Source organism: Stegodyphus dumicola, chromosome 4 (assembly GCF_044657685.1).
Source record: "Stegodyphus dumicola isolate Sdum_Otavi_A_Nest chromosome 4, ASM4465768v1".
NCBI lineage: Eukaryota > Metazoa > Arthropoda > Arachnida > Araneae > Eresidae > Stegodyphus > Stegodyphus dumicola.
Genome location: NC_140771.1, coordinates 108,383,378 through 108,407,507, shown reverse-complemented (window position 1 = coordinate 108,407,507; position 24,130 = coordinate 108,383,378). Strand labels below are relative to the sequence as shown.

The window sequence follows — 24,130 nt, the reverse complement described above, 5'->3', positions numbered from 1 at the left end:
ACGCGCGGTTCTTCAATTTCTACCTAGCTACCTTCACGCTCGTGAAGCAAGAAAGCACACTTACGAACTCGTTTCCCTTCTATTTAACTCAAATTACTTCTGCTTAAAATTTGAATACTTTGCGCGTTCTACTAAAGTTTACATACTCTGGCATTGGCAATTCCAGGGAAAAGTAAGGCTTGACAGGAAAGATAGTTTAAACTTAAAATAAATGTTAGTTAAAATAAGTATAAACCCTACAAACATTTCATAGGAAATTCGCAAAGAATGTCTGCTTTAAATGCTACGTGAACGCTATTAATTATATTATAATTATAAGAGTGTGAAAATGAGCAAGTGATGTTCATCTATCCGTGTAAAAAATAATGAAAATTAACGAAATGAAATTTTCTTATATGCGCATATATATTTATTATATATTCTTATACAGCCATTTTCCCATATATTCTATATATGCATATACAAGACAGATCTTAACGTATGTGTAGAAATAGGATCGGTGTTAATCGGATAAGTTGTCTAGTTAAAATTACATATGCACAAAAAAAGAAAAAAAAATCTGAAGGGTTTCAGATTTTAAATTACGTCTAAAGGGACGCTTTTTTAACATTTTTTGTGTTACCTTTATTTGTTAAATATCATGTTCTTCTCACTTAAACCATAAAATTCAGTTCTAGAGCAATATCGCAAAGTAATTTTAAAATGACCATATCTTTAGAATTTCCGATACACAGTCTCGCGCGCTGGAGATAAAAATGTTTTTTCTGTACAACGTTGCCATTGGTCGCTTTGAAATCCTTGAGTTCGTTAATCACAAATTCGTTAAAGTTTCACAAAATATGAAATCGATAATAAAACAATTTCCAAATTTCAAATTTGGTTCTCCAGATTCCCATATTCGCAGGAGAATTACGTTATTCAAAATTTGGTGGTTCTAAGTACCGTTGTTTTATCACAATGAGAGGAACATGCATACATTTATGCAGATTCTTCATTATTTAATTTTTTGAAATATAATACAGGGCGATAATATTTGGTGGCAGCAACTTGAAAAGTGAAACAACGCTTCTAGTGAATCAAAGCAAAATTCCAAAACGGAATTAATAGTCCTTCTGGGCAAATTATCCCTTTGGACTAAAAAAAAAAACCAGATGATAAAGTTAATTAGAAAAAAAATGTATGGAAATAATCTGAGCAATATTTCAAATACATAAATTAAGGAGTACCAAAAGTGTCTCATAACATCAAAATAAAAATGTTATAACAAATTATTTAGTTCGTCAGTGTAATAAAAAAATAACTGACAAGAAACAATACACAAATTTGCAAAGAACAATTATATGTAATATATAAAGCAAGCTGATAGCATCTGCTCGCTCCTTATAATGCGGCGATCTACCATTATAAGAAACAAATATTTTCTCTAGAAACTTCATAAATTATATAACAGTTATTCAATATCTATTAAAAGTTAACTAAATATTATAATTCAACAAATAAGAAATTCAAAACCAGATATGTTTCTAAATAATTTAATGTACTTTGCATGAACGAGACTTAAATTATATATAATCAGGAGGAGTAAAAATAAAATTTATTCTTCCTTTCTGTCAGTACGTCTGCCACTATGAATCGATTTTAATTTTGTGTTAATTATTTCTCGATTGTTTAATTAATTTCGCAGACCTTTTGAACGACTTAAATCAATATTAAATTTTCAGTTTATAATCTGTAATATATATACAAGAGCACTTTTGTAAGTCTATAATAGGTAATATTTCAGAGAAAGATTTATATGCGATATACATATTTTTTCCTTTAATTATATATATCTGTATGTGTTTGTGTGTGTAAAATATAACAAAATATGATAGTTGCTTTAAAAAAATAATTGGCGACCTCAAAATTAACATTCCAGATTTGATGATCTCCCCTTGGGTTCATAAGTTCTTCCACCAAAGTTCAGATTTTTTCTATGTTACGTAACGTTTTAATGCAGATACCTCTTGTCCAATCAAATTAGTTGTAAACCAAAACGTTCTCTAACTCGAACTAAAACTATCGACTCCCTCCCTTCTTCCTCTGAGTTGCAGCGTTCTCTTTCGCTTACGCGGCTCTGCTGGCAAGACGCTGCTTTTCCAAGCTGGGGCTTATTTGCCTAAGATAACGTCGTACTTTAAAATGGAACTTCTTGTATTCCACTATAATTAAGAAATAGCTTGTCTGCAAAAGGATGATTTGATATACGAAATAAAAAAAAATAAAGATTGTGATTCTTCGAGCTCAATTGTGCTAAATGTGTCATCATGCTTTTTCAGTCTGCCCTACCGTCAAGCCATTATCGTCTTCTCGGCCATCTACGTAATATCGAAAGCTGTTAAATGTTCCAATGATTTCACCTACACATTTGGATTCATTACATGCATATATATAGAAAGAGAGAGAGATTTATATACAAACATAAAGTGGCTGCAAGTCCGCTGCAGTGAAACAACTGCATTTGGAAGGAAGGAATAAAAATATGTACGTAGTAATATTAGTTTATATTCATAATGTAATCCGAAATCCATTTTCTAAAAAACATTATACTGTATTTCTAAGTGGGCGCGTGATCTACAAAAATACGAATTAATAAAATTTAAAACCTTTTAAAAGTGACAGTCTAAGAATAAATAAGGCGAATAAATCAAATCGAAAGTTACCACAATGATTTTCTCAATAAGCGATAAAAGATCTACAGCAAAAAATGAACAAACGGTGGAAAAGTAGTAAAAGGTGTGAAGAAAAAATATTTATGAAGAAGAGGGAAAACAAAAAAACAGAAGCAAGAATCTAACTCTATGAAATAAAACACATTCCCAGAGATAACATTGCTGTTTGAAAGCCATTCACAAACCGAATTACTTTAACCTACAGAAAAAAAAACCTGTAAAAACAAGTTAAAGTATTTGTGTACACAGAAGAATAAACACACGAATAGGAATGATCCAGCGTAAAAAGGTTTGAATTTAAAAAAAAAAAATTTAAAGATAAAATAACAAACATGTTTATTTAATTGCCTTAGATTTATATAGGTTAAACCGTTTTACAATATACGAAATAGTAATAAAATTATATAAGATGGTTACGAATCCCACCCCATTCTGTGCACAAATGTACCTTTGGTATCTGTATATTGCTTCAAATGACTGACATAGGCTCATAGCTTCGCTAGAATTATCCCACGCATTAATGTAATCATAATTATTGCACCACAAAATGATGTGGTATTTATGTTCTGAGTGAGGATTTTACGAAATATAGGCTTTACGATTCCTGCGAATACTTTCCCTAACAGCATTTTTTAGCACTTCAGATGTTCGCATTTTTGAGACCAAACCAAACCTCCAACCAGAATTGTCAATATCACTCAGTCTCACATAGCGTTTAATCTGTATCACGCATATTTTCTTCACGTTGTACAAGAACGTATATCTACTGATTTTGGTAACATGCAGAATTTATGTCATTAAAAAAAGCATTAAAACTGTAATATTTAATTTGTTAGGAATCTGTATAAAGGAGAACGACATACTAAGCTATTGTTCGAAAATTTTAAAAATTCTTTTGGAATTACTTTTCCATGAAAATATATTTCTATATAATTGCAATCTTCAGTAACATATAAATTTTGGAATTACAAAATTTAGATTTAAAAAGACTTACTTTCAAATGCAGATGGTAGGTGTAGAAAAGCAATAGGGAATTGGCATAACCCATGGTACAAAATAACAAACAGTAACAAAGCTTAAATAGAAATCTATCGATAAATGAAGAAATTATGATAACTGGTGCAAACAAGTAAACAACAAAAAATAAACAAGCCAAAAAACCTAAATGAATTTAACTGTATTATAGCAGTCCATGAGGCTTGTTTCTCTCACAATTATTTTATTAGATTAGCTTGGAATGCTAGATTCCTCCAAAGTTAAATGGGATTAATGGTACTGCGGTCATGTGTTTTATTTCTGGTATTAGAAAACCATTTCGATGCCGCTATATTGCTCAGACTTCGCGCGCTGTGTAACAGACAGATAAAATTAATCTCAAACATATAGGTATAAAATAACAGCATTTCTGTATTAAATTTTAAATATAAATTAATCCGAAACAAAATAATTATAACCGTTACAGAGATAATTATGCACAGTAGAATTCAAATTATCCGTTTTCCGGGATCACGTAACTTTATTATCAGCATCACTCATTTTTTTCTTCGGCCAAGTAAGTTAAGTTTTTTAATATATTTAGATATTTCTAGCGTTTTCATTTGTTAAAATGATACCAAAAGGTGATACATATGATTTAAAAACTAAACTTAAAAGAACTTGTGTGACAGTGAGCTACAAAGCTTAGCAACTAATATGTAACCTATACACGATGTTTTAAAACTTTATATCAAAAATGTAAAGCCAGGTAGAGGGAACCTAAATAAGCAGATTTCATATAGGAATGTGTGCGGTAATGCTGCGTTGAGCCTGTAGACAGCGCTGAAAAGTGCGGGGTATAAAAGAGCTACGCTAGCTGAATTCTTCATTTCCCGCAGGGATCTCGAGCAGCATGCGTAGTTACACCAATGCGAAGCTTGCCGACATACATTTTATGTATGGGGTTGCAGAAGGAAATGGAATAGATGCACAGTGAACGTAAAGGGAGGTCTTCCCTGAACTTTTGGTCGATGTTCCTCCAGCCGTTAGCAGACGATTGTGGTTCCAGCATGATGAAGCCCCAGCTCACTTCAGCCGGAACGTCAGATTTACCTGGACGCTGTCTACGGTCAGCATTAGATAGGACGGGAGGACCAATTCCCTAGCCTCCGCGTTCTTCTGATTTAACCTACTTGTATTTCTTCTTTTGGGGTCATATTAAGAGCCTCCCGTCACCATCTGCAGGAAATCTTGTTGTCCGCTTGTCTGTTGCTGCTGGACATGCGCTCGACATACCTGTCGTCTTTTCTAATGTACGCCATGCGCCGCCTCTGTGAATCTTGTATCGCTGTTCGTGGCCGCACTCTCAAGCACCTAATGTATACTGTTCATACTTTTTTTTTTTTTTTTTTTTTTTTTTGCCTTTGCTTGTTTCCTCAGTTTCCAGTGATTCACACTCTTTTGCGTGCAAGCGCTTTAATGCGGCATTACCGTACACACATTCCCTATACGAAATCTGCTTATTCAGGTCCCCTTCACCTGGCTTTACATTTTTGACATATAGTTTTGAACCACCCTATATATGAACGTAAATGAAAAGAAGATTACATGCTGCATATGAAATTGCAGTGCTTTGTTGATCTTTTCCGTAATTTTGCTATTTAATTGCTTTACATTAGCAAAGCATACCAGTGGCGTAGCTAGATCTCTTGGCACCCGGAGCAGTCCCTAAAATTACCACCTGAGGCGAAGTGTAACGTAAAGTGTGACGAAGTGTCAAAATGACATGGAGGAAAATAAATTAAAACTCTAGACTTATATTTAAAGAAAAAAAAACTTTAATTCCAATGTTTTAAAATCATGTTACAGTTCTGCTTGCCTTTTTTTTTTTTTTTTTTTTTTTTTTTTTTTTGTTATCTACTTCATTTTTTTCAAAGCATTCTTGAGTTTTTGATTAAGAAGCTCAACGATTTCAAAGCGAGCAACATGTTTAAAAAAAATAATAAAATAAAAAATGTATCTCCAACGCGCGAGACTGTGTATCGGAAATTCCAAAGATATGCTCTTTGTAAATTATTTTGCACTATTGCTGTTGAACTGAATTTTTATGATTTAAGCGCGAAGAACATGATATTTAAAAAATAAAGGTAACACACAACACGATAAATAAACACCCCTTGGGCGTAATATAAAATCTGAAAGCCTTCAGATTTTTTAGTCCAATGGCGCTTTGTCCCTGAGGGACTATTGTTTTAGTTTTGCGATTTTGCGTCGAATCACTTAAAATCAATATCATCATCAATGTCCGTTACACTTTTCAAACTGTTGCCTCTAAGTATTATCCCCCTGTATTGTATTTGTAGAAATTAAATAATGAAGATTCTGCATAAATGTATGTATCTTTCTGGCAATGTGATAAAAGAACCGTACCTGGGGCCATCAAATTTTGAATAACGTACTTGTGCGAATATGGGCATCTGGAAGCCTAAATTTGAAATTTGAAATTTGTTTTATCATCGATTTCATATTTTGTGAAACTTTAACGAATTTTTGATTAACAAAGTAAAGGATTTTAAAGCGAGCAATGGCAAAGTTGTAAAAAAAAAAAAAAAAAAAAAAAATTTTATCTCCAGCGCGTAAGACTGTATCAGAAATTCTAAAGATATGATCAATTTAAAATTATTTTGCGATATTGCTCTTGAATTGCATTTTATGTTTTAAGTGCAAAGAACATGATATTTAATACATAAAGGTAACAAACAAAATGTTAAAAAAACGCCCCTTTGGACGTAATTTAAAAGCTGAACTCTTTCAGATTTTTTTTTTAGTCCAAAGGGGCATTTGCCCAGAATGACTATTAATTTCGTTTTGGTATTTTGCGTCGATTCACGATAAGAGTTGCTTCCTTTTTCGAATTGTTGCCACCAAATATTTTAGCCTTGTATTATATTTAAAGAAATTCAATAATGAAGAATCTGCATGAATGTACGCATGTTTCTCGCATTGTGATAAAACAACGGTACCTAGATCCATCAAAATTTGAATAACGTAATCTTCCATAGAATATGGGCATGTGGAAGCCCTAATTTGAAATTTGGAATTTGGTTTATTATTGATTTCATATTTTGTAAAACTTTAACGAATTTTTGATTAACAAACTCAAAGATTTCAAAGCGAGCAATGGCAACGTTGTACAGAAAAAACATTTGTATCTCCAGTGCGTGACTCTCAGTATCGAAAATTCTAAAGATATGCTCATTTTAAAACTATTTTGCGATAAGAACGTGATATTTAATAAATAAATTTAGCATACAAAATGTTAAAAAAACATCCCTTTGGACGTAATTTAAAAACTGAAACATTTCAGTTTTTTTTTTTTTTAACTTAAAGGGGAAATTTTCCCAGGAAGGCTTTTAATTTCGTTTCGGCATTTTGCGTTGATTTACTCTAAATGGCTACTCACGTTTTAAATTGTTACCACCAAATATTATCCCACCGTATTATATTTAAAGAAATTATATAATGAAGAATCTGCATAAATGTATGCATATTTCTCGCATTGTGATAAAACAATGGTACCTAGAGCCGTCAAATTTTAAATAACGTACGTCTCCACTTGAATGCCCCAAATTGGGGCATTTGGAAACCCCAATTTGGAATCTGTTTTATTATCTATTTCACATTTTGTAAATGAGTTTTTGATTAACAAACTCAACGATTTCAAAGCGAGCAATGGCAACACTGTACAGAAAAATGGAAAAAAAAAAAAAAAAAAAAAAACATTTTTATATCCAGCACTCGAGACTGTATATCGGAAATTCTAAACATATACAGATTTAAATATTTTGTGATATTGCTGTTGATTTGAATTTTATGGTTTAAGTGCGAAGAACATGATATTTAATAAATAACGGTAACACACAGAACATTAAAAAATGCCCTTTTGGCATAATGTAAAATCCGATGATTTCCGATTTTTTTTGTTTTGTTTTTGTTTTTGTTTTTTAGCCTAGTAGGGCTATTAATTTCGTTTTGGCATTTTGCGTTGGAAACTTTAAATATCTGTTCAATTTTCAAATTGTTGCCACCAAATTTTTTCGCCCTGTGTTATATTTAAAGAAATTAAATAATGAAAAAAATCTGCATAACTGTGTGTATGTTTCTCACATTGTCGTAAAACAACGGTACCTAGAACCATCAAGTTTTGAATAACGTAATTTTTAATGGATTATGGGTGTCTGGAAGCCCTAATTTGGAATTTGAAATTTGTTTTATTATAGATGTCATATTTTGTAATACTTCAACGAATATTTGATTAACAAACTCAACGATTTCGAAGCGAGAGTAATGGCAAAACTTGACGGAAGAAAAAAATATTTTTATCTCCAGCGCGCGAGACTGTCTATCATAAATTCTAAGGATATGGTCATTTTAATATTATTTTGCGATATTGCCGTTGAATTGAATTTTATGGTTTAAGTTCAAAGAATATTTAATAAATAAAGGTAATACACAAAAAGTTTAAAAACAGTTCCCTTTGGACATAATGTAAACTCTAAGCTTTCAGATTTTTTTAACGTTTCGCGCGTTATCTTTATCTTTTTTTTTAATGTTTGCATAACTGTCGATGCCATTTTAGAGGTCTACTTGATTTCTCCACGTGGTGAAATATAGAGAGTATAGAAAGATTTTCTAAATGCAAAACAAACATTTGCTGTCCTTAATTGATTTTTATTTAGAAAACTCTTCTCAGAAAGAATAATACTTACAGCAGTTTCAAGAAGAGTTCTCAGTAGTATCATAATATTTGAAACTTTTTTTGAAGATTGTATTACAGAGTAAACTAAAATCCAAAAGGACCGCCCTTCAACATTCCTACTTTGGTTTCCTTAGCAATAACGGAAATAAAATGCTAAAATACTTCTCTCTTAACGAGGAATTCTTCCTTATTAATGTTACCGTGATCATAATTTAGTTTGTATTCGCAATTTACAATCAAAAGTTTTGAAGGAATAAAAAATCTATAACAAGTGGAAATCTCGTGGTGATTTTTTGAAGACTTCATTTAAAGTAAAAACTATTTTTCTTTTCTCTTTATTTCTACATGGAAATTCATAATCTCATTATTCTTCACCTGAATCAGTGATCCATATGACTAACCCATATAAAATAATCTTTCATGTCAGAAATATCGCCCCAAAAAATATGCCTCCCGAGGCGGATCTCTCCCATCTAGGTACGCCACTGAAAAATACAATGTTTTAGTTGAATAAAACCGGTGTCATTTTATTTCAGACCAACATAAAATAATTTCATTACCTTATTTTAGTGTACTGATACATTGTATAACGAACGTACGCATAACTAATAAGCATGGTCCTCCATTATGAATCGCTAGCGGATTTCATTACTTCTTAAATGCGGATTATATTTTAAAAGCACGTTAAAATGGCTTAGACGTAAACAAAGATAATAACCATAGCAATGTTTAAATAAATATATTTCTTGGTATTTTATTACAACTGAAAAATTACAAACGTCCTTTGACCAGAACCACAGTAACTTTCTTCTAATGAAAAGGAGGACAGCATAAAGAATCTGTGCTTGCTGCAACTGTCAAGAACTTCCTAAAGAATTAGAAATTAAACTTAGGGAAATGTTCAGATCAAAATCGAAGCATGTATATTCTGACAAGCTGAGATAAGACCAGTTCAGCGTCAGTTACATTCACTGCCAGAGGATCATCTTGAAGAATAAAAAGATCTCTTCGAACACGTTATTAAATCTAGTACCTCACAAGAAACTAATAGCAGATGTGCTCAGGTCGTTAGGTATTTTTTCGCCCGATGCAATCTCTGCGAGTTCCTAAATTCTGCTGCCTAATGGCTCCCCTAAATTAAAAAATAATAATAATAAAAAATAAAAAAACTTTGCCATCCATAAATCCCTTTCTAATTCACTAACTCATAAATTTTTCTTTCCTTTTCTAAATTTTAAATATTTGGCAGCTCCTAAATTCTGTCCGCCGCACCGGTTGCATTGGCTCTGGCTCCGACCCTGGATACTTCAGAAAGCAAAGGTCAAAAGAGTCTTCTTGTATGTAGAAGATTCAGATTAAATGCGATTAAAATTCTATGAGTACGTAATTGCGTTCAGCTATTTTTATAACTAATATTTTTTTTAAATTTTCAGTACTTCCAACACTGTTTGCATATTGTATGAAATTTATTACGCTCTTCCGCGATTTTTGACTAGTTAAGAAACAGCTAAGAATTATTCCCATAGCAAATATAAGGAAACAGCTTAGCTTATAATAAACGCAATTGTGAAGGAGAGATTCGTTATGAATAACACAACTGTACAGTAAAATTAATAACTACACATCAGCTATGGCCCACCAATGACCGAGAGGTAAAAGCCGCTGAACACTGGTTCGGCGTACAAGGTACGAGTCTTGGCGAAAGGGCTGGCTGCATGGATGCTTTTGTGGTTTTCTTCCATGTGTAACATGCATACGAGCAAGTTTTCTTCACAAAGCCCTTTACGGGGCATTCCTTCCTTTCCACGTAGTGCCTAATGGGGGAGCACGTAATTAAATAAATACATATATGACAAAGATTAGGTAATTAACCACTTGCGCTAAAAAGACGTGCCTCGCACGTCGAGACGCTTTTGTCTGAAACCGCGAGCGACGTGAACACCACGTCGATAGGTATTTATCGCAAAAATGAAAATAACGTGGTGCACACGTCGCCTAACAACGAGATTGTTTATGTTTAGGAACGTGCACGAACTCAGTTAATACACAATAATTTAATAATGTAGATTTTTTGTGGCAACAGTTATGTTTTTTATATATTGCTTTGAGCTTGATAACTCACGGAATGTTATTCTTTTTGTAATGTTTAGAATGCTAAATAAATAAGTTCGTTGTTAATTAAAAAGATTTTCTCTGAGAAATATATTACCATTCGTCCGAAGTTATTAAATAAGTCAAGAAATGATTAATTTCAAACAGTTTATTTCTCGAGTTACAGCTCTGGATTGCACTCGCAGACGCGAAGCGGCGTAAATGAGACACTTTACCGCTTATTATATTGTAGCGCACGGCACCGCAACCGTGAAGTTTAATCGTAGCGCAAGTGGTTAATTTTAGAACCTACATCAATAAAATTTAATTTCGTGATTTTATTTCGTTTCATTAGTTCGTTGTGATTTTAGACTACTGAAAATTGTTTTAGTTTTCAAAAAAGTGTGTTCTATATTTTGTTTAACGGAAATATTTTTTCCCGTTTGTATAATCTTTGCTGAAATAAAATACAATAATAAATCAAACTAAATAATAAATAAAATCAAACTTCTTCATTTATTATACATTAATATGTGTTAGTGAATAAAACAAAACAAAAAAAGATACACAGTTATACGGATGGGTTATATCGCATTTATTTCGAATATTTCAATTACTCCTGTGCCTTAAAATTACTACATCATCTGGATAATTTTACAAATGGAAGTTTGATAAAACTACTGTAAACAGTTATGAAGTCATTTTCCGCTGCTTTTCTTCCTTACCCTCCTCCTTTTTACCGCATTGAAAGAACAACTTGTTCAATGAAAGGACGACACTCAAACACGTTTGCATATAATTACATACTTAGCATAGCCTTCATTTCTGATTTATTTACATACACTAAGTGCTGTTCAATTCAGGTTAACTGAACGTTGTGGGATTTCGAGGTATCTTAGCTGAAGTATCATTTGTCCAGCTTTAAGAAACATGACGAATAACCTTGACATCCTTGAACTATTTAAACTGTTCTCGTCTTATTGACATTCCCCCTCTCACCCACCTACACATACAATTTAGTTGATTCTTTCCAGGAATGAAATTGCTTAGAATTAGACTATCAGCCTCTTAAACAACATTTCAAATTTTGAATTACGAATTTATTCATATTCTTTATCAAGAGAATTGCAATGTATACACAAAAAAAAATCTTGAAATATTTGAAAGATTAAGTTAAAAAGGTCTAAATAATGCATTTACAATAATATATCACTGTTTATTTATAGCTTCTATTTTAAAATAACATTATAAAACTCGCTAAAATACTTGAGAAAAATATAAAATTCAGAATTAAATTCTATTCGGTCAGAAGGGTTTCTTTTTTTTTATATGTATTTACTATTTCAAAGTATTATGGTGATTGATAACTTGGTTCTATACAGAAGAAGGAGGTAATTTTAAACTTTAATAGGGTGTCAGTTTCCTACTTACCATGATGTACTCTGTGATGGCTAGGAGTGACAAAGACATATTCAATAACTCCTAAAGAGATAATCAGCTGAAAATGTGAAGATACATCATTAATAAAATCTTTTTCTATAGCAATGACAGCAAATATAAGTAATAAAAATTCAGCAAAGTCGTGGCTAGCCCACAGGATAAAGATTAATCTGTGATGGATAACATAATAAATGGCATTAGAGATGTTATCTTAATTATTACATTAATGGCATAAATGTTTTGAAAACTTTTCAATTTTAGTTATCATTGTTGTTGACTAATGCTCACTTATCTGACCTATAAGCCCCGTTCACATGCAACGCTCCTTCGCACAGCTGCCGTTAGCAAGGGGAGAAAAAGGAGACATGAAAGAGTTTCGTCTTTAGGACCCGTTCAGAAGACCACCGTCTTCCTTCCCCTTTACACCTAAAGCCTCTATGAACAATGACGTCTCCGATTTGGCAGATTTCTAATACAGTTTACACATTTTTAACGTGGTTTACTGTTGTTAATTTTGTAATCTGTACTTTCGCAACTGGTACCTGAACTTTCGTAATGGTTCCTGAAAAATATATGCTTTTTAATTATTATTATTATTTTATAAGCTGTTATTTAGTTCACTCTTGGCGCTTGTCGCTATGGTTAAAAGATGGTAATGGATTTTTAAACTGCTTCCCGATAAGATATAGAACTCAAACTTTGTACATACACTGCTTGTGGATGTGGTGTCACGCTTTTGATTTTTAGAGGATTAATTTTTTTTTTTCAAATTTAAAGTTAAAACGACTTTTTGCAAATATTAACAGATAAACTGAGAATCTCAGAATATTATAGTTTGCACCATAACACACTGTGAAAGAAAAAAGAAATTAAATGAAATTTTAGCGTAATTTTTTTTAAAAATATTTTGGGAGAAATTTTGAAAATCGTTCATATTTTTAGACTTTTTGATGCCCATTAATTTTAAAATTTCATATCTAAAAATATATCGGTTACAAACTTCCGACATTTTCAAAGTTTATAAAACAAACTTTTCGCATTTAAAAAAAATGATAAAGGAAATTAATTGGATGATTTTGTACTTTTTTGAAAGATATGCAATGAAGTAGAATGGAAAATATTAGTTCTTCTTGGGCATCAATTCGAAACATCGGTTTCAAAGTAATAATCTCATTATACCACACTATTTTTATGACATTATTTACGCTATATAAGTTGTTATTGTTACCAGTTGTTAGTTCAGCGTGAGATTGGAGATATTTCTGAGTTAACTTTCTCTTAAGATGCGTTTTGCATTCCGTTGTGTTTAACGTTCTTTAGATTGAAGCATAACTACTGATTATACTTAGTGATATGCTAAACACTTGTACGAGTATTTCTGTGGAAAATTCCAGAACTTTGAAGTGTTTATGTTGATAAAATAAACTTAATTAAGCTATCATCGGATTTGAGTGCAATGACAATCATTTACGAACTATTATCAATCTATTACAAACCCGTACGCAAGCAGCAATATTATAAATAATTAATGTATTAAAATTGTTTTGAACGTGTTTTACAAAACAAAAACAGGTAAAGAAAAATTCTGCTTGCGTTTTATTAGTTTTTGCAATTTTTCTGGCCACATAAGGTTTTAAAAAAAGGATTGTAATTTATGTTTATATTTACCAATTGAATAAATAGCACTAGGTTTGATTTATATACATATGTGTATATTGAAATTCAGTAATAAAATTTTAAAGATTTGAAATGATTAAATGTCTATTTAGACAGTTTGAATTCTTTAAACTGCAAATGCAAACTGAGAAACTTTTGGACTTTTTTCAATAAATCCTTTTACTCCTAAAACATATACACGTATGGATTAAATTTTTTATTATTTTTACTGCTTATATAAAATTATATACTTCTATATAAAATTATATAGAAACAAGTACTTCTATATAAAATTATATACTTCTATATAAAATTATATAGTTTCTATATAAAATTATATAGAAACAAGGATGGATTTTGCAAAATACTTTCGGAAAAAATTATTTAAATGAAAATGTGACTGAGATCATATTTGTTTTAAAGATTTTAGATAAAAGTGTATTTTTTTTTCTCAGAAACTAATTCATTAATTGCAAAATCATTCCTTGAAGTTATTACGAACACTCTAATAAATACAATAAAAAAACTGGGAGGGGAGACATTGAAAATTGTAGGAGAAGAAAGACATTTTAATTGTAAAATTTTTCTTCAAAAATTTAAATTAAAAAAAATGCTAGCAAAAACTTTTTTTCAGCTTAAAATTATTTTACTATTTTACCAAAACCATTTAATAATATTCATAATTATTAAATGGATGATTCAGAATTATTAAGTAGATGAAAATGCTTAAATTTAAAAAAAAATCATTCAAAAGGTACCGAGTCCCTTTTTGCGTTGAAGCCGATATGCACTTGTTTTAACTTTAGTTTTAATTTGAACGATAACCTAGCATCAGATAACCTTGTCTGTATTTGCCTATAATTTCCGTATCTTGTACAGTTCTATCTAATTTGGGGGAGGATCCCCAGACATCTATCAGCGCGATTGTTTCGCTGACAGTCCAGCGAACAGTAACTAAAATTAAGTGAACCGCGCAGTATAGTACGGGAAATCTCCCCATTTGCCCTGCTCCCGAGAGGTAAGAAACATTCAACCAAGTTCTACCTCCAATTCGGCGAGGCAGTTAATGCTTGTCCTATGTGAACGGGACACGTTGGAAGAACCGGTTTTCGCTACCGGTCGAATCTGCTCTTGTGAACGGGGCTAGTCAGCCAGAGCCCACGAAATTCCTGGTGTCAAGAAGCGTAAGATATGCCTGCTGTTGGCAACAGCCTTCAGCACCTTGCAGGTGCTTCCCCAATGTTGATGGCCGCAGAGATAATTTTTTGATGGTTTCATGGACATTTTACATTTACAAACATTCATGCTTTCTCCGGGATTTGATCCCGTGCCTTTCTACACCGCAGTAACGCAAACCACTATACCGCTTGGGCGGCTTAGATTTCATAATTTATACTGATGTGAGAGATTCGAATCTTCGTGCATTTTTTCATCGTTCGAATCCTAGCATAGAAAACAACTAAAAATTTTAACTATATAAGAAATATATTAATTATTAGTTTTTGTTGAAGGCTACGTTCAAAGAAACATTCATTAAGAAAAAGAGAAAACACTTACTTCAAAATAAAATGAGTCTAGAAAATTGTAAATGTTTTGAAATGCTATCAAAATAGCTTTCACCAAATTATGTAGAGAAAGTAAACCTTAAAGCTGAAGAATTTTAATAATTGACTTCTTTATTGAATTTTTTGCTTAACTTCTTAATGAATATAGGTTTATTTTAAGATATGTATGTTAAATTACTTTTAAATTTAAATTTATTAATTCTAGATTTCAAAATTGGTTTTAATTATAAAGTTCATTAAATCAAGGTTCTATTATTATTATTATCATCTTTACGTAAAAGTTTCGAGAAATTTGAGAACCTCCCGAGATTCAAATTCGTATGCGTCCTGCTTCTAAATTATATCAAATTGATAGATTATTCAAAAAACAGAATAGAGATAAACATTATCAGAAAATTAATAAATTGCTTTTAATCACAGTTTAACTTTTTTTTTTTTTTTTTTTTTTTTTCATTTCTCTTCTCAGATAATCGAATATACTACTATAATTTAGCAAATAAATTACAGATCATCTGCCGTAAGATTGCCAATTTACCACTTTTGTAAAAGATCTTCAGGAAGAATTAAAGGCAGCTTTTATTGTTTGCATTCTAACGTAACGCAAAGGAAAAAAATAGGCCTGTAGAGGTTTTTGTTATAAAATGAAGCTTTATTTACATAAAATAAAAGAAACGTGTTCATATCTAATGTGTCGATGAATAATAACAACACAAAGAATGCATTTAAAATTATAGAAAAGAAAGTCTCTTAAGGTCTCTAGTAAAAGAAAGTCTCCGTTATAAAAAAAATTAAATCACTCTGTTAAAAGATTTAAACACTTGTATTATGCTGCTAAAAGGAACAGAATTTGATTATGGAACAAAATTCTTCTTTTCAAGCAACTAAATCGTTTAATAAAAGAGAAAAGAAAGGCCTCCCTCAAAACCATTTACAGCAGAAAGGAAATGAAAATCCCATGGTTGCAGAAATGTGGCCCCTTCCTGAATTTATTTAAGCTTGAATAATACACACATAATTGTATCCATAATATTAAATATGGTAAGGGATAAATAACGAAGAATTAGCATTTCTAATGATTTTTAAGTAAATACAATGAAGGTGTGGCATATGCAGGGCCTGAATACTACCTGGGCTCACAAAACCTGTGAGCCTAGATAGTATGATCATATATTCATCATACTGAATGATCTTAATGAATTTTTAATGTGACTGTGAATTATGTCTCCCGTATTACTGCCGTGTCAAGGCAAGGATTTGTTACTACTCTAGTTTATTCTGATTTGTGCGCCAGATTAAACTAATTTTTTCCTTAGATAATTAGAATAAATAAATTTTAATGGATTTATTTATTTAGATAAATTTTTACTCTGGATAAATTTTTACCTTCGGCAATATTTTACCTTAAGTTCGCTCACAACTATTCTTCATTTTTTCGGAAAGTTTTTTAAACTTTCAACTGAAATGTGAAGACCCTAAATCTGCGCTCCCTCCTCACGAGGTGTTCTAAATTAGTTCGCAGCTTAACAATTAGTGCAGTGAGATTATAGCTCTACGACCAAGGATGGAATTCTGGTGTCCCTTTTCCTGGTACCTGTACCTGAAATGTCAGTGACAGCAAAAAAGGCATTTCCGAAATTTTCAATTAAACATTGATGAATGAAATATCTAAGAGCAACCTTCCTTTCACCAGGTTGTAATTTTCGTTTTCTTCGAGTAGCCTCTTTTACATTTGGCAGCTCTTCGTATTTCAAATATCATTTTGTTGCCAAATTGTCTGCTTAATGTTCTAATCGATAAAACTCTGTAAATACCTCTTTACTTCTCTCCTTTATCAAATGTAAAATGTAAAGTCTTTAACTGGCAACATATATCTCCGTTATATACAAGAATAATCTCATAATTTCTGTTTCGTGAAGTTAACCCAGTTTTGTAGTCCTTTCTTTCATCATTTTTTCACTTATTGTCATCAAGAATTCTTTTCTTAGTTTCGGAATTTCTTTGCCTATTTTTCTCGTCATCTATTATTTAGTCTTTCATCTTGGAAATTAATAAATAATTTTAACAGCTGATTATGACGGGTCTATCAAATGACAGCGAGACCAAATCAGTTGCGAAAGATTTATTACAGTAGAGTCCCGCAAACTCTACTCCAAATATTTCGACATTCCGTGTAACTCGACAACTTTTTAGGAACTTTTTTAAGATATCTCTAGGCCAAACAAAGCCAATATTACATACAGTACGTATAATTTTTATTCATGCATATGTATTTAGTAATCGTATTCTGTTCAAAGATTGAGTGTTCGTTTTCTGTAATTTTTGCCGTTTTCGCTTTGTGCTATTAATTCTTGGAACTGCCTAACAAATTTCAAGGTATGTTGTAATACTTGACAACGTTGTTTGCTTCTTTCAAGGATGTGAAGACAGGTGGCCGCTGGCTCACATTCCTTACTATTATTGCGAAACGTTAGGAAACTTGTCTGAAGTTTTGTGACTGCACTTACTGAAAATTAAACTAACACCAGTTCATTGAGGGTATCGTTCCTCAGTTCACATCCAGGCGTATAAGTGTTAACATGTTTTTGGGAACTTTTGATATTCCATGAAGCGAAATTGTCGAATGTTCGAAAAGAAAAGAAAACAAACTAATGTAACAAAGGAAATGAAACTAGATGCCTTAAAGAGACTGGAAAAGTAGAAATTGTAAACAAAATTACCATGTATTTGGATGCTAGACGGACTACTTTGATACGGTGGAAAACGAAGAGGTCCGAAATCGAGACTTGGTGTGTGAAAAGAGCATGTACGGGTAGTTTAAAGGAAAGAAAACGTATTTAAGGTGGATACGAAAAAGTGAGCGAGGCGCTTTATTTGTGGTTCAGGTAGCAAAGAGAACGCGGAACATCCATTTCAGGACCAATTTTACAAGAGAAAGTCCTAAACTTTTATGATGAATTTCAAGAAGGGAGAGCTTGGATTTACTGCTAGTGCTGGATGGCTCGACAGATGGAGAAAGCGGTACGGTATCAGGCAGTTAAACGTTTGTGGGGAAAAGCTATCTGCTAACTTAGAAAATGTTGCAATATTCAAGACTCATTTCCACAACTAATTGAAAAGGAGGGTACATCTGGATATCAAATTTATAATTGCAAGGAATTTCCAAATGTTACCTTCGAAAATGCTGGCATCCAAGGAAGAAAAAGCATCACTTGGCTACAAAAGAAGCAAGGAGAGAGTCAGAATCTTCGCATGCAGCAATGCAACAGGCAGCCATAAGCTCAACTAGCGCTAGGCAGATCTTGTAAACTAAGCAAATCAAAAAAAAAATCACTTAGCATTTAAAAACATAAAAAAGGTACACTAATGGGACCGAAACCAACTATGATCGTCCTGTTTGGTACAGTGATCAGTCAAACGCATGGATGAATGGAGCAATATTTAATGACTGGTTTCTTCAGCAGGTCGTTCCATCAGTGGACAAGTTTTTAAAATCAAAAAATCTACCAACGATGGCGATTCTCATTCTAGACAATGCCTCATCCCATCCTGATGCAGAACAGCTACGAGACGAGTATATAAGATATATAGTGTGTCAGTCGATGGACCAGGGCGTTTTGGAGACATTGAATAAAAAATACAGACGTAAACTTCTTTCATCTCTTGTTCTAGCCACGGAGGAAGGGTGTGATATGATCGAGAAACAGAAAAGAAAATAGATATGTTGGATGTTGTTGGATGGATAGCTCATTATTGGAGTGAAATCGAGCAGATTAGCCTCGTTCATTCCTGGAGAAAGTTGCTAGACCATTCAGAAACGAATTTCAGGAAAGCAGAGAAGAGATAGAAAATTGTGAAATACACTCATGACCATAAATTAAGGATAATGAAAAATCAGGTAAAGCAAGACTTAGAAACAAAACAAATTTGACTTATTTGTAAAGCTTATTTATTAAACAAAAGGTAAAGAGCAAAAAAAGATGCTATGTGTTTGATATTATTAAAAAAAATAGCGATTTTTTCTCCCTGGAGCAAATTGCAGAAAAACCTATTTACAAAAAACCAATATTACATGGTTGGTATGATTGTTAATACATTGTATGTCTCCCAGACGATGCAATACAGTCCATACAACGCCTAGGCATGCTGAGTATCAAATTATCGATCTGATCTTGGGGGATATTACACCACTCAAAAAGCAATGCTCTCCGAAGTTCCGGTGTACATGTAGGAGGAGGTTGACGGGCTGCAACTCATCGGCCAAGCATATCCCACACGTTCTCTACTGGATTCAAGTCCGATGAGAATGCTGGCCAGTCCATACGAGTGATATCCTCTGATTGAAGGCATTCGCTTACGATGTTTGCACGTTGAGGACGGGCGTTGTCATCCATAAACACAAATTATGCGCCCATGGCGCCTCGAAACAAACGTACATGTTGTTCCAGAATGACGTCCCGATAGATTTGGCTTGTCATGGTTCCAATTTGAACATGCGATTAGTTCTGGAACCCAGAATAATTCCACCCCAAACAAGCACTCCTGCACCACCGTAATGGTGTCGTTCAATGATGTTGTCTTGGTGGTAACGGGTACCTGGAGCTCTCCATATGAAAGTCCGGCGAGAATCAGACTGCAAGCTAAACCTGGACTCGTCGGAAAACATCCCACAAGCCCACTGTTCCGGTGTCCACAATGCATGCTCTCTACTCCAAGCTAACCGCAGGCAACACTGAGTTGCAGTAAGTGGAACGCATCTGACAGGTCTACGAGCATATAGACCAATCTGCCCTAAGCGTCTGTACACGGTTTGCCTTGAAATTGTCGTACCAGTGGCTGAAGAGAGCTGACGAGACAGGTCTGAGGCTGTGCTTCGCCTGTTTCTTTTGGCAGTAACTGCCAAATACCGGTCCTCATTCGGCGTTGTAACACTAGGGCGACCTGTGCTTAACGTCTACTCACATTACCATCATCTTGGAATCGTTGCTAAAGCCTGGAGATGACACTCTGGGCAATTCCAAGTTCGTCTGATACTTCCAGTTCAGTACGCCCACATTCCAGACGGCCAATAATTCTACCACGTAAAAAATCATCCAAATGCGTCCTTTGTGTCATAACTATTCGGTTATTGCACTGAAATGCTTATAAAGCGCCTGCGAACAATTTTACTTCTTTGCCTGTATTCCTTAGATATCACTCTCTTACACTCTCGTCATTGTGACGTACCATCTGTGTCATCTAGTTACTTCCTGAAATTTGCATATGATTCTTGAAGATGTGCGTAGTGATTTTACAGGTGATATATTTATTTTAGAGTTCGATTTTCGCGTGACTCCGAATTATCCTTAACTTATGGACATGAGTGTAGTTAACTTCAGAAAATTCCAGGCTGCGAAGAAGTTACTGATGGTGATGTTGAAGAATGGATGGGACAAGATGATAATTGTGAAATTTTAGGACATGCAGAAATAGTTGCACTTCTGAAAGACAATGTGGATAAAAATGAAGATGAAAACGAAAATGAAGAGATTGAAGACAACGGAAAAGCTAAAATGATGACCCATAGTGAAGGACTGAAGGCCGCTGAAGTAAAGCTTTGTTACATGGAGGAGCAAGGTGCATCTGGTATGGACATTTTGTTCCTAAATCGCCTACAGTATGAAGCTGTGCGACGGCAGAGAATGAATGGGAGAGACAATCTACCATCACATGATGTTTTTCCACCAAGAACTACTAATAAATATTTTGGATGTAAGTTTTTTACTCAATTATCTTTATTTGTTCTCTTTATGACTTCTATTATGCTAGAATTTGACATAAAAAAGTCATCATTAATTTCATTGCAAGCTGTACTTTTCCGTGTCCAATACTGTGCAATGTCTAGAGTAATTTACAGTTAACTGTTAAGAGTTTTGAAAACCCCAACCCTTAATCCGTAAAACTAGACTTCTCGAAAACTCGAGTCCAGTCCACATTATGTCGAGTTTACGGGACTCTACTGTATTCACATTCGAGTATAGAAGCAAGTTTTGCATTTATGAGAAAGTGATTTTATTTCAGCTGAGAATGAGTTGTCTTACTTTTGCTTCTCGACAGATTACTCGGCTGCATTACTGGCTGACGATATGAAGTGAATCTTAATAGTAAAATCCTCTGTGGCATGTGCATCTTTTTCATAGAAAATATCCAAATATCATTATTCAAGGATTTTATTTTATTTGCTTTAAGAGAGTGGGACCTATTATCCTAGTTCTTCGTCACAGAAGATGCCAGAAGTTGTTTCATTATGTGGGGGGGGGGAGGAACAAAAAGTCTGATTTATATTTCTTTTTTAATGAATCTCACTGACTGAAGCCCCTTCAGTTTAAAAGAAAGTCGAATGTAAATATTTTGCATATTCTGTGCAAATATATTTAAAAATTCATTTTAGTTACTCAATACATTTAATGCAATATAGTTTGAATTTTATTGATTCGTCTATTTTCGTAGAGATTTATAACGGTTTCATCAAATATACATTGGGAAAATTTCATTAAGAGACATAATGAGAGAATTACTGTTAAATTATTAGTTCACATACGTGTGAATCACAAAAAATTGTTGTTAATAAATGTATGCTATTTATAGCATTGCTACAGAAAAAACTTTTCAAATATAAATATTCATAAATTTTTCGATGTTGTAAAATTAAAAATACCCTTTTTAATTTAACTTCACTTAACGGAACAAAAATCATTTAGCAAATTTAGAAAAATTAAATTGTGTTAGAAATTATTTAGCTCCACCTAAAGGAACAGAGTAATAAATTAAAGGAACTAGAAACCAATACATAGTTCTTCTATTCTTCATCTTCAATTAAAATTCAGAACTTTTGTGCAGTGTTCCATATTTCGTAAATTTGGAAAACTGAAAAATAGTCCATTCTATATCATGCTAAAATGTAATAAAGCAAAACGAACTAGAAGCCTATTAGAAGAAGTATTAATTGAATAATCTTTAGTTATATTAGCATACATTTAAGATAAAAAATTTATGCTAATAAAATTGAAGACGTAGTAATTAAGAAATCAAAAGGAGTCAAGAAATGTGTATCTAAAAATAGAACTGCGTTTGAAGATTATAAATACTGTTTATACAATAAAATTGATCATATCAGAACCATGAATCTCATTAGAAGTAAGAAACATGGGCTGTATGCTAACCAAGGGAAGAAGTTAGCTTTACGGACGAAAGATGATGAAAGATTTTTAATTTCGTTTCATTCTTATCTTTCATTTCAGAATCTTCAGATTTTTTAGTACATTTTAATATTGATTTGTTTATAATATATTCATTTTATATTTTCGTTTAGCCTGTGATTTTTAAGGCAACAAATGAGTGTGTGATATCTAAAAACTATGCGAAAGTATACATATTTTTAATAAAAACTTGGCACATGATAGAGACTTGTAGATGTTTGGAATAATGGTTTAGTTCGATCATATTAACTCTATATTACGTAATTTAACTATTGCTATTAATTTGTTAAAATTGTATATTAAAATTCATGGTAAATGAATGCACAAAGACAAATTGAAATAGTGAGTACTTACTTCTGTATGAAGCCAGTACTGAAATATGATATTCATCTGATAATGTACGAGATAAATAGAAGGTGGAATGAAGAAGGCCATCGGAACGTATGTCAGCTAAAAATAAATAAAAGTCATAACTATAGTAACACCTTTGCTACATTGAAAGAGAAAAATTGAATTGAGAAATTAAAAATAGTGATACTTCTAACACAGCCTATCGCATTTTAGGGAAACTTAGGAAATAATACTATCACACGTATTATAAAATAATCTACAAAAAAAAAAAAAAAAAAAAAAAAAACAACTCAACCTATTAAAAAATAAACTTAAAAACATTTAAAGAAAATTGTCCCTCAGTGGCTTAATATATTACAGAAATGATTAACAAAATTAAATTTAGCATAGTTAGTTGTATTCAGAAGACTTTCCACAAGTTATAAGTCAAACATTCCGTGAAAACTTAACTTCTTTCTGTAGCAGTTCTTTTTCTCTTCCGGCCCACCAGCGGCCGAGCGGTAAAGTCGCTGAACACTGGTAGTTCGGTCCGAGGTTCGAATCCCGCGAACGCGCTGTCTGCATGGGCGTTTTCGTGGTTTTCCCCATGTGTAAAGTGCATACGAGCCAGGTTCCCTTAGAAAGTCCTCCACGAAAGCATTCCTCTCCTTAGGCAGATAGCCCACGAGGCTTTGCCATAATCACACGTATTTTTCTCTTCCCCCTTTTTATTTATTTTTTATGTTTCTCTGCAAAAACTTTTTATTGTCTCCCTTATAGAGAAAATACTTTTATTTTCGAATAACGAATTAATGAACTTGTTATATTTAGATAGGTGTACTACGTATTATGATGTTAAAAAAAGTTATCCTAAACAGATTTACTGTTTTCAATAATCATAGTAGCTGTATCACATTTCTAGCAGCTCGACCAAATTCTCCATTTATTATTATTCGATTCACCATTATTCTCTTCTAAACTCAATCATATAAATATAGTTCATTGCGTCAATGCGTATAACTGGCTCCATAACCGTACGAATGGCTTAAAATGCAAGCCCTTTTAACTCAATAAGCACATATCAAGTGGGGTAAGAGAAGGACACACAAAACTTTCCAAAAAAGTCTCAGTTATACGTGGGTTATCGAATAGGCATGATTTTTTTCCCAAGCAACGAGTTTTTCCTTTTTTTTTTTTTTTTTTTTATTTGTTTTTGTTTTTGTTTAAATCTACCCCATACAGGAGAGTTTGTTATATTTTCGCACCAAACTTGAGATTTAAGCAATCGCTTAGATTTTCACGTAATGGGATTTAAGAATAAACTGAGAGCATTATCTGATCACACTTATAATGTTACTGTTTGATATA

The 24,130-nt window shown here is 32.6% G+C and overlaps 1 protein-coding gene across 1 annotated transcript in view; it reads right to left on the bottom strand.

Moving 5' to 3' along the window:
• LOC118197707 (alkylglycerol monooxygenase-like) overlaps positions 1–24,130 on the bottom strand; it is a 94,089-nt gene that overhangs the window by 36,800 nt on the left and 33,159 nt on the right. The window contains exons 5-6 of the mRNA XM_085815330.1: positions 22,787–22,882; positions 11,968–12,034 (exon numbers count right to left, since the gene is read on the bottom strand). Coding sequence (XP_085671456.1) covers positions 11,968–12,034; positions 22,787–22,882 — 163 coding nt within the window. The remainder of the gene's footprint in view (positions 1–11,967; positions 12,035–22,786; positions 22,883–24,130) is intronic.